General features: G+C 69.3%; 1 protein-coding gene across 1 annotated transcript in view; it reads left to right on the top strand.

The window, feature by feature from the left end:
* The first annotated feature begins 586 nt into the window (after positions 1 to 586).
* LAMA5 (laminin subunit alpha 5) overlaps positions 587 to 11,479 on the top strand; it is a 46,259-nt gene continuing 35,366 nt past the window's right edge. Inside the window, exons 1-2 of the mRNA XM_077874062.1 lie at positions 587 to 898; positions 5,035 to 5,187. Of these exons, the coding sequence (XP_077730188.1) occupies positions 587 to 898; positions 5,035 to 5,187 (465 nt within the window). The remainder of the gene's footprint in view (positions 899 to 5,034; positions 5,188 to 11,479) is intronic.

Below are 11,479 nucleotides of genomic sequence, written 5' to 3'. Positions count from 1 at the left end.
CCGGGCCTTTCTATCCGGCTGTAGTTCCGACTCCCTCGGCCCCCAGGCAAGGCCACTCAAGGCTGGCGGGAGCGCACCGTCACCTGCACAGTGGGGCCGACCCGGGGCGCCGGGCAGGGGCAGAGCGAGCCCGGGGCCCGCGGGAGGCTGCACAGGGTCGGCGGAGGCCCCCGGAGCGGTCCGGCTCCCGCGGGGCAGGCGCCCTGGGCTGAGCCGGCCGGGCCCTTGGAGGGGCCTGACTTGCCGCCGCAGCGCCCGCCCCGGGGCCGCCGGGGGCGCTCGGCCGCCAAGAGGTGCCCGAAGTTAGGGAAACAAAGAGCGGAGCCGCGGGCTGGGAAGAGCCGCCGGGGCACCGGGGCGCGGGGAGGGCGCGACCCCACAGCCTGGCCCCGGGCCAGCAGGTGCCCCTTCCCGGGCCGGCGCGCCGGGGTCCGAAGGGTTAAGGCCCGCGGCCGCCCCTCCCCGGGGCGCGGGGCTCGGGCGCCCGGGCGGGCCGGGGCGGGGCCTGGCGTCCGCGGGCGGGGCGAGCCGAGCGGCCGCCGCACTCCCGCCGGGCTCCCGCGGCGCCGAGGTCCCGGGAGCGAAGATGGCGAGGCCGGGCGCGCGGCGGGGCGCGGGGGGCGCGGGGGGCGCGCGGGCCGGGGGCGCACGGGGCGGGGGCGCGCTGCTGCTGGCGGGCCTGGCGCTGCTGGGCGCGGCGCGGGCGCGGGCGGCGGCGGGCGGCGACCTCAGCCTGCACCCGCCCTACTTCAACCTGGCGGAGGGCGCCCGCATCTCCGCGTCGGCCACCTGCGGGGAGGAGGCCTCGGCGCGCGGCGCCCCGCGCCCCACCGAGGACCTCTACTGCAAGCTGGTGGGCGGCCCGGTGGCCGGCGGGGACCCCAACCAGACCATCCAGGTGAGCGCGGCCCGGGCGGGGGGGGCGGGGGCGCGGGGCGGGGGCCTGGCCGGGCGCCCAGGTGCGGACCGGCCCGGGCCCGCGCTTCGGGACGCGGAGGGGACCCGGCTCGGCTCGGCCTGGCGGCTCCGCGAGGGAGGCGCGCGCCCCCCGGTGAAGGACCCCGGCGGGGGAGGGGGCGCCCGCTCCGCCTTGCCCGGGACGGGCCGGGACCTGCCGGGCGGAGGGCGCGGGGCGGGCGTTCCTCGAGTCTGGGGCCAGACCTGCAGGCTCTCCCGCCCCAGCAGAGGGTGAAGTGGCTCCTCCGCGTCTGGGGTGACGCACCCTCCAGGTGTGCGGGGTGGCGGCCAGCAGGGGTGTTTTTAACCGGGGTGGGAGCAGATGCAAACCCAGGCAGCAGCTCTGCCCCACAGGTGCGAGGGCGGGGGGGGGGGGGGGGTTCTGTGGGCCTCAGTCTCCCTGGGGAGATGGGGTTGCAACCCCTGCAGGCCCCCGGAAGGCGGGCCCACCCGGCCATGAGTCTGTAGGTGCGAGTGGGTTAGGTGGCATCACCTGGCAGGGACACCTGACCAACAGCAGGGCTGTGAAGACCCTCTGGACTTCGGTTGAGTGTGGGATCCCGTGAGGCCCCTTGGCTGGTGAGGCCTCCTAGGTTACCCTTGGAGGGGGGCAGGGTCGGCGCCAGGGGCTCCTTCACACCCATACTAGGCCCATCGCCCCACCCCTGCCGAACCTTAGGAAGAATGGGGGCCCCAAGGCAATTGTAACCTGAGTCATCACCCTCCTATTGAAGAGGCAGGGGAAGGGGAGGAGGGCACTTGGAGGCGGATTAGCCAGGGTGGGTGACTACCGGAGGAGCCTCAGCTGGAGGAGCCTCAGCTGGACCCCCTGCACTGCCTGCCCGCCGCTGCCCTGGGCCCCGCCACGTGGGGAGGAGCGGAGCCCAGCAGGGAGCTGGCGCCACAGAGCCGTGCCGCCCATGGGCTCACCTGTGTGCTCCATCTGAGCCCAGCGCAGCTGGACGTTCAAGCCCACATTTCAGATAGGGAAACTGAGGCTCAGAAAGCTGCACTGTGGACACCTGCTGCAACCCCCACAGCCAGGCCAGGAGCCGGCTGGGGCAAGTGGTGACAGCCTGACCCAGCTGCCACCAGAGGGTCTGGGTGGTGGGAAGGAGCTTGTGTGGGTGGGGGTGTCCAGAGCTGCCGCACGGGGGGCCGGCCGGGCCCTGGATGCCCGTCTTCCCAGCTCTCTGGGCCCTCTCTGAGCTCGCACCAGCGCCGCCGCCTGGATCCCTGCGGGCTTCCTTACTGTGTTTAGAGGAGCAGCCTGGGGCCCCGGGGCCAGAGCCCCTTTCCTGTGCTTCGCCCTACGGGTGCGGCTCCTCACCTGCAAAATGGGCACAGTGCGAGAGCCCGCATCACCTGAGGCCGTGAGCTTGGGCTGAGGAGCCGGGAAGCCACGGGCTATGCAGCGACTGACCCAGTGACTGACGCTGACAAACATGGTGTCACAGGGGAGGGAGCACGGGGGAGGGTGCTCCTGAGTGAGCCCTGGAGCACCAGCACCCCTGCCCCCACAGCTCAGGGTTGGGCAGGAGAGGGGAGAGCCGGAAGCTTCCACTGTGGCCCTCATCCGGAGGCCGCCAGGTGTGCAAGGATGGGCACTAGCTGCTGGACACTAGCTGGACAGCCGCGTGGCCCCGGGGGACAGAGGACCTGCTCACTGTCTTGGCCTTTAAGGCGCTGCCGCCAGGCCCCAGCTGGAGCCGAGGGGCTGGGGCAGGAGGGGCCGGGGAGGTGACGCCCACGTCCTCTGTGTCCCAGGAGCTCAGTCTTGGGCTAGCACGGGCCTGGGGTCTCAGAGGATGTGGGGCCTGAGCAGAGGGGCTAGCAGCTCCCCGGGCCCCCGGAAGAAGGGGGCAGAGGCTAGCGGGGTGTCCCATGTGGGGCCTGCTGTTTGGGCGAAGTGGTCCTGTGGGCCCCGGAGCAGACAGAGGGCCCCGGGGACATTGCAGCGCCGTGACCTCAGGTGGGCACTGCAGGAATTCCGGGCTGGCCCTGCGCCCTGCAGGGGAAGTCGGGGGCTCAGCTACCGGCCTGGTGACTCACGGGGAGGGGACGTCCTTACCGTTGCTCCCTATTTCCTTACTCTGTTCCTGGCAGGACCCTCTGCGGCGGAGGGTGGAGGGAGCTTGGTTCCCCCAGCACTGTCCACTGTGATCTAGGTCAGGGTGACAGCCGGCCGGGAGGCCCATGTCACCAAGAGATGCCCACTGTCACCTTTCATGGGGACTAGAGTCACTTCTCCTTGAGTCTCTGGGTGGGCCCGAGCAGAAAGTTTCCTGGGCCCGTGCACCCAGCTTCCGCCTGGGCTTGCTTGGGGGGTCAGGGGTCTGACCACAGGCGGCGTTTTCTGGAAGGCCCACGTCCTGTAAGTCCTGTAAGGTCTGCTACCACCCTCGGCCCCCCAGGCCCCTGATGGCTCACACCCATGTTTGTGGTGCTTCCAGCAATCCCTTGGGCTCCTCCTCTGTTTATCCTGGGAGCCAGAGCCCGGCTTCCGGTCTGGGGGTCACGTTTGAGCTAGGCAGTGGAGCCTGCGCGGAGTATGCTCCTTTCCCGGCTCCACTCCCCAGGTGTGGCAGCTTCGGGGGGGGGGGCAAGGTAAAGGGGGGGCAGCCCCCCGAGCTCTAGGCCCCTGGGGGGGGTGGTAAATTGAGAATCACTAAGAACTGGAGAATTTCAGGTCTGTGATAGGATAAAGAAAGGAGGGTGATGCGTGGGGGTCGGCGGGTTAGCTGCCTGGGTGGTCTAGAGCTCTGGGCCCCCGCGCAGGAGGTGACATCTGAGCTGAGACAGGACAGCAGACGAGAGCCCAAAGCCCGCTGGCAGGAACAAGGTCTGAGACAGGGCGACCCAGAGCACCTAGCACAAGGGGTCCTGGGAGCCTGCTGCGTGGGCGGCTGGGTGCCCGGGGCCGGCGCATGTGGTCTCACCGGGCAGACCCGCCTTCGTGCAGTTGTGGGGTGTCCGTGGCCACCAGGCCTGGGAGTGGGGGAGCAAGGGATCTCCCACGCTCCCACCTCCAACTCCTAGGACGAGGTCTGGCCCCCTGGGAAGTCGGGAGGGGTGGGGCAGCCACATTTCCCAGACGCGGCCTCTGGGGCCTCCGTCAATGCCAAGTCCCAGAGGGCTGCCTTTGTGTGCAGAGGGATGGCAGGTCTGGTTTCCTCCGGGGTGGGGGTTGGGCCTCTGCTCGGCGGGCGGCCAGGGCCCAGCTCTGCCCACCCACCCCCCGCTGCCCCCCACGCCCCCGGGCTCCCAGCACCTGCTCCTCCCTGCTAGGGACAGGCCTCCAGCAGGTGGCTGGTCCGTGACAGAAGCAGCTGCCAGGCCCCGTGTGGGATCCGTTCATCTTGCTGTGGCCAAGGCAGGTGTCAGCGTTACCCCCACTCTTCGGATGGGGACACTGAGGCTCATCGAGCCGTGACTTGGCCTGGTCCCAGGGCTCGGAAGCGCCAGAGCCGGGAGGTCCAGGCCTCGCCTGGGCAGCCTCCACTCAGGGGCCTCTCCCCACAGGCTGCCGGAACGGCTTAATTCCGACTCTCTGGAGGCCCTAATCCAGGCTCTGGGTGGGAGCCTGCCACCAGGGTTGTGGGGGAGGGGGCCTGCCGTCCTAGCCACCTGCGCCCCTCCCTGCCTGGTGCTCCCACCCTGGTGCTCCTGGGCCTTCCGTGCAGGAGTGTGACGTCCCCCTGGAGCGGCCCTGTCCCTCGCGGTGCCACTGGCCTGTGTGGGGTGTGCTCCTCGCTTCTTCCCGGCCCCGGGCCCGCAGGGGTAACCCATCTGCCTGGAGCACACCCTCCACTTGCAGTGTAGGTCTCAGATGCCACCTCCTCCGAGAGGCCCGCAGGGATTTTCCCACTGAAAGAGGGTGCTCCCCTTCTTCCCTACTCCCCGTTTCCCCCACGAGGCCTGTGGCCGTCTTTCCCACGAGCCGTATCCCCTGAGTCCAAAATGTAGTGGGCCCTCGACGCGTGCTTGCTGAGCAAACGGGGGAGCGGTGGGCGAGGGGGGGCGGTGGAGGCCCGTGTGGTGGTGGGAGGGTGACCCTGGACCATCCGACCCCCCCAGGGCCAGTACTGCGACATCTGCACAGCCGCGAACAGCAACAGGGCGCACCCCGTGAGCAATGCCATCGACGGCACGGAGCGCTGGTGGCAGAGCCCGCCACTGTCCCGGGGACTGGAGTACAACGAGGTCAACGTCACGCTGGACCTGGGCCAGGTAGGGTCCTCGCCCCTGCGGCCGGAGCTCCCCCTGCTGCGTGCAGGGGAGAGGAGGGCGGAGCGGCGCACCGGGTGGGGGTTAGGGAGAGGGGTGGCTGGTGGGTTGCGGAGGGGGTTAGGGAGAGGGGCGGCGGCTGCGGGAGGCCGGCCGGTGTTTACTTGGAGGAATTCCTTCGCGAAGAGCCTGGCGCTGCCTGGCGGCCGTGGGAGGGGCCCCAGGAACGAGGCGGCCTTGGAAGTGGACATTCCTGGAATACCTGCGCTGGGGGGGCACCTTGGGGTTAGGTGCGCCTGGGGAGGCCTGGGCTCTGTGTGCCCCTTGGCCCTTGACGCCCTGGGCAGGGGGAGGGGGCAGGCGGTTCTCAGTGACCGAGGAGCCGGCGTGTTGGATGTGGCCGAGGTCGGACTCCCTCAGGCTACGTCCTGCTCCCAGTGGCCTCCGTCCTGCTCCCAGTGGCCTCCGGGCCCCTCCAGGGACGGGCCAGCAGTCACGCTGCCGCCGGGCTGCGGTGGGGGCAGGTCGAGGAGGCCGAGCCGGGGAGTGGCCACCACCAGGCCTGCAGGACCCTCCCGTCCCGGTGACCTGCGGTGCCTCACTGAGTTTGAGTCAGGACCGGGTGCCGTGAACCCCCTCACTGGCCTGCTACTGCCACCAGCTGGGGACCCATGGGCAGGGAGCCCCCCGCCCCCCAGCTCCTTCCCCCTGCACTTTGGCTGCCTCTCCCTAGGGCACAACAGCCAATCCTGGGTCCAGGCCACCTGCCGGGATCTGAGCCCACTCCCCTCACCACCCACCTTCTCCCCACCAGGCCTGTGGCCCCAGGCTGGAGGGGCAGGGAGTCCCCAAATCTGCCCACGGGCCCGTCCTTCCAGCAACGTCCCCACCTCTCCTAACGCCATCAGGGCGACAGCGGGATGGAGGTTCAGCAACGGCAGACGCCCACCGGGTGGTTCACCTGGATGGAGGCAACCCCAACTGTGAAAGGACTTGGAGGGGAGACGGGTCCTTTCCAGCCGTGTTGGAGGGAGAGCGACTTACCCACACACCTCTCCCTCCCCCCCCTCCTCTCCCTCCCCCACCCCTCCTTCCTTTTTTCTGCCCACTGGAGTCTCTTTCCACCCCCATCCCTCCCTGCCTCCTCTCCAGGGGCCGCTTGGATGGGGCTGGGGGACGAGGGAGGACAGCCCCTGCCCGCCGATGTGCTGTGGGGTCGGGCAGGGCAGATGGACCCAGTTTCGAGCTCTGTGGGTGACAGAAATCTTCCTGGGCATGTTTCCTGCCGAGACGGGCTCCCAGAGGATTTTCCACATGCTCCTCACCCCCGTGGAAAGGGAGCTCGTAGCCTCTGAGCTGAGCCACCGAGGAACGACAGGTCCCTTCAGGGTGCACCTGCTTGCTGGGGTTGGGGATGGAAACCGGGTCCATTGGTGCCCTGTTGGGGAGTAGAGAAGCCCCACATAGGGTAGGAAGAGGACCAGGGAAGGTTCTGGGCAGTAGAGACCACTGGGGCTGGAGCACCAGAGAATGTGTTTGGGGGCCTAGAATGTGGCCCTTGTAGCGACCGGGTCTGAGCCCTCAGGACCCCTTTGTCTGGTGGTGTCCTGAGGATGGCCCCAGGGCAGGACCCGTGAGCCCACTTCCTGGTGCAGACAGGGTGACAGGCTGAGCCAGGGGGGCCTGGCCAGGCCAGCACGGCCCAAGGGCCAGAGCCTGGGATCCTGGCCGCGTACGGGGTTTTCCTACTTTGGGGCCAGGCAGTCCTCTGAGGCATGGTCCTGGGGTGGGGCTGGGCTTCAGTCAGGAAGCGAGGCTGAGCGGGCAGTGGGTCTGGGCACACCCCCTGTGGCGGGCAGCCAGCAGCCTTTGTTCTGGGATCTGGAGCGGATTCCCCGGGAAGGGGGAGGAGGCAGCTGGCACTGGGCATCAGGGGGCCTTCCTGCCCCCAGGAGAACAGAAAGGGGGCAGGTGGGCTGCGTGACAGCTCCCAGCTCGTGCCTGATGAGTGGGCACCGGGAGGGTGGGGCTTGGTCCCCGAGGTGTCCATCTGCCTGGGGTGTGGGGGCCCCGAGGAGCCTGCTCCCTCTTGCCCTGAGTCACCTCTTGTCCCCTGTGGTCTTTTCCGTCTTATGGTAGGCGGGGGACGGTGGAACCGCCTTCCTTCCCATTTTGCAGATGGAGAAACTGAGGCTCCGGACAAAGTCCTGGCTGGGACGGGCAATGGGGAGCCCCGGGCCTTGGCTCCCTGCCCTGCTTGTCTGTGGACTTTGGCCGGGAACCCTCAGACCTGAGAGAACCAGGCTGTTGGCCGGACACTGCTGGGTGCCAGCCCCAGAAGTGGGTCTCCTTCAGGGGTGCAGGAGGGGCCCCACACGGAGTCCCAGGGACCTGCCGGGGGGTCCTCCTGGGTCCTCCTGCCAGCCTGAGCCTCCCCTTCCCTGTACCCGGGGCAAGGCGGGTGTCGTCTCTAACCGCCCGGGGTAGATCCTGGCTCATGAGAGCTGCCCCGACCAGGGGCTTGGCCATGGGGTCCCAGCCCCCTCCTCCCCCGCTCCCCCTGCCCAGGGGTCTTTTTTTTTTTTTTTTAATTTTTATTTATTTATGATATCACAGAGAGAGAGAGAGGCAGAGACACAGGCAGAGGGAGAAGCAGGCTCCATGCAAGGAGCCTGACATGGGACTTCGATCCCGGGTCTCCAGGATCACACCCTGGGCTGCAGGCGGGGCTAAACCGCTGCGCCACCGGGGCTGCCCCCTGCCCAGGGGTCTTAAGGAGCTGGGCAGAGCTAGCTTGGGCTTGCTGTGGGGTGGGGGCTCTGTCCCTTGGCAGACGTCCCCTGGGGCCTGGCCATGGAGGAGGGACTCTCCCCGGCGGTCCCCTCCCTTACCTGCCCGCCGTAGGCACACTGCCCACATCTGGCTTCAGGTGGGGAGTGCTGACCCCCCCAGCTGTTCTTCCCCTGCGATAGGGCAGGGCGGCCCTAAGTCTTAGCCCTGAGAGGCAAGGTATGGCAGGGGAGCAGGGCGGAGGGGGACCGGGCCCCTGCATCGGGGGGTAGGCCGGGGTGGTTGAGGACTAGAAGTGCCAGGCTCAGGAGTCTGTGCCCTGCTTGGGGGGGCAGCAGGGAGACAGGACACCAGATGGGGGTGCCGGGGAGCAAAGCTTGGGCACAGCTGCTGACCGTGGGCAGTGGGTGAGCCCCCCCCCGGCACTTGGGGAAACTGAGCCGGTGTGGAGGACCAAGACCCCGGGTTGGGCTTGGCCACGGCCCGGACGTGTGAGCTGTGCCTCCTGTGGACGCGGGGACGAGAGCCCCTGCGTGTGGGCGACATGCCTTGGCCAGGGCCCCAGAGCGCACTGGCTGCCGGGCTCTTAGGATCCCCGTGCAGCCCTGCCCTGCCCGCCCCGGGTCTAGGCGGCTCGCCCTCGGACGCCGGCCGGCTCGGGGCTCCCTGGGCAGGCCTCCGGGTCCCGGTGTGCCTGCGGGCCTGCCGGCTTAGGAGGCTGCGGCCGCTGGCCTGGCGTCCTGGCCCAGCTGGGCACGCGGCCATGTGGCCACCACCCTGGCAGCGTCAGCGGGGTTGTTCAAGGGAAGTGGCAGGAAGTCTGGCCCAGGCTGGCCAGGCTCTGGTTACGCAGCCTCTGGAGCCAGGACAGGTGCGGGGGCTGGACCGGACGTGGGCCCTTGAGCTGGGCTCCCTGGGGGAGGACGCTGGGGGTCCTGGTGGCGTCCCTGGGGTAGACGTCCCCAGGTCAGGCCCACTTCTCATGAAAATGAGCAAGACCCTTTGCTTAGAAGACAAGGGGCCAGAGGGGCCACCCGTGTCCAGGCCTGGGGGCCGTTTGTCCCCTGCCCTGCGTGGCTCCTCTGTGCGACGCTTGCACGCGGCCGTCCCAGCGTCTCTCCTCACCCTGGGCACGCACACCTCCCTGCCACCTCCTGTGTCCCCGCCAGGCCCTAGCAGCCCCCAGAGCCTCCTGTTTTCTGGGTTTCAATCCCCACGCGTTGGTCTCCCGTAGGGTCACTCACTGAGACTAAATTGTTTAGGTTTGGGGGCTCCCCCTGGGATAAACTCTACTTCCTGTGGCCCAGGATTGACCATCTGGTCTGACCTGGGCCAGGCTGCAGGGAGGAGGGGACAGGGCAGGGAGCTCGGGGCTGGGGCCGGGCCTGAAACCTTCAATGCTGGAGGCCTGAGACAGCCCTTGGAGGGTGGGGGGTGGGGGTGTGTGTCCCTGAATGGCCCCCGGCCCAGCGCTGGCGAGGTGCTAAGCCGTGCAGGACACTTGTCTTCCACTCTGCCCAGTGGGCTCCTACACACCTGTCGGAGGCCCCCCATGGTCCCCGCCACCTCTCCACCCTGCTGTGCACACCCGTGCGCCGGGCACCCCGACCAGCAGAGCGAGCCCTGAAGCCACCGAGCATCCTCCGCATGTCCCAGTTGTGCCTTCCTGCCCGCGGTGGCTTCCCACCCCCTGCCCCTCCTGGCGCCGGTCCACGAGGAGCCTGTGCTCAGGGCCCCGATCCCGTCGTGCGGATCCCGTCATCCCGTCTCGGCGTGCGGCCGGCTGTGCTTGTTTAGGCAGCGGGGGGCTGGAGGACACGCGCCTGCCCCGGCCCCGCCGGCCGATTTGTCTTCGTCACTGCCCGGGTTTCCAGATGGGGTCTGTGCTGGGAGGTGGGCAGACATGGGGCCGGGGGCCCTGAGGGTGGTCCCACAGTCTGGGGGGAACCCAGGAGGTCTGGGTGCCCCCGGGGCTCACTCCAAGGGGAAGCCCGGACGCCTGTCTAGGAGGGGCTTCCTGCCTCCGCCCGGCCGCAGCCTGGGACCCTGGCCCGGCCCGGGAATCGGCACGGGCCCTGCTTCCTGTGGGGCCAGGGCTGAGTCACAGACTGCCCGGTGATTCACACCGCCCAGCCCGGCGGAGGGGGCGGGCTCCCTCCTCCCCCGGGACCGGGGCACGAGGGCCGGCCCGGGTCTCCCCAGCCCCGAGGTGGGCCAGGGCGGGGTGTGCCCATCACGGCCCCGCCCTTGGTGATATGGGCGCCTGAGGCCACGAGGTTGCTGACCAGCTGCCCCCCCTGCCCCCTTCCCATCCCTGGGGGCGTCAGAGACCCCCACGGGGCCCGTGGCACCAGTCTTCTTCGTGGGCTCTCCCCTCGTCCAGAACCCGGCCCTGGCCCTGCACACTGTGCGGGGTGGCTTCGGGGCCTCTGCGGCACCCCTGCTGGGTGGCTGCCCTCCCCCCCGGGGTAGGTGGTGTCCGCCTGCTGGGGGCCCTTGGAGCCATCCCACCACCTTGAGAGGCACTGTCCCTGAGCCACACACCTCTGCTGTTTGTCTTCCTTCTGCCTCTGTCCCAGGAGGGGAAGTGACTGCCCAGGACCACACAGCCCCCTTGATGCCTGGGAACCAGCCCCCCGCCCTCTGGGCCTCCTGCCCTGGCCCCAGCCCCCATCAGGCAGCGGTCTCCGGGGCCTGTCCCCCTCCCGGGGAGGCCTGACCCTCCGTGGCCAGGCTGGGTGTGGGGGCCGGGGGTGCGGTGGCCGAGAGGCAGGTCCGGCTGCTGTGCTGGAGACGTGCCGGCCCCCAAAATAGCCAGATTTTTAAAAATAACTCGAGAGGCTTTTGTTTGGCTTTTGCTTTAAAAGACATTTTTTTCCTGCTGCACAGAACTTTGTAGCAGCGGGAAAGGTCAGCCCCAGTTGGCAGCGGAGCTGAGCAGGCGGGCCGGTGGGGGAGGGCCGAGTCCAGGAGGCCGGGGGCCGCTCCGCGCCCCAGGTCACGTCCAGGGCGGCCGTGCGGTCCTGGCAGCCGGGACCGCGGGACACGGGGGACCGCCGGGTGCGTGGGGGTGGCCGTGTCGGGCCCCTCTGTGACAGACCGGTGCCTGGGTGGCAGACAGGTGGACGCAGGGCCTTCCCTCCAAGCGTCCCAGGGTGCTGTGCACGGGGGCGGACGTTTCCCTGCCGCCCTGGTGCTGCCCTATCAGTGCGTTCAAATCAATATTTGTGCAAGTGCTCTCAGCTGGGAAAAATGCGACCAGCCGCCGACCCGGGGAGGGACAGCGCTGGCCAGCGGAGGGGCAGCCCGGTGGCCTCGCTCGGGGAAAGGCGGGGGCGGGTCCCCGGGGGCTTGGCGGGAACCTTTCATTTCCTCGGGGCTTTGGCGGGGGCCTAACCACTGCGCCCCCCCCCCAGCAGCCTGTGGGCGTCTCGCACACGCCCAGGCCCTGCCCTGCTGTGCGCCCCTAAACACCCGTCCTGGCATATGGGCCCCTTGCGGTCCC

Source organism: Canis aureus, chromosome 26 (assembly GCF_053574225.1).
Source record: "Canis aureus isolate CA01 chromosome 26, VMU_Caureus_v.1.0, whole genome shotgun sequence".
Taxonomy (NCBI): Eukaryota; Metazoa; Chordata; class Mammalia; order Carnivora; family Canidae; genus Canis; species Canis aureus.
The sequence above is the reverse complement of the archived record's forward strand: the minus strand, read 5'-3'. Positions and strand labels throughout refer to the sequence as shown.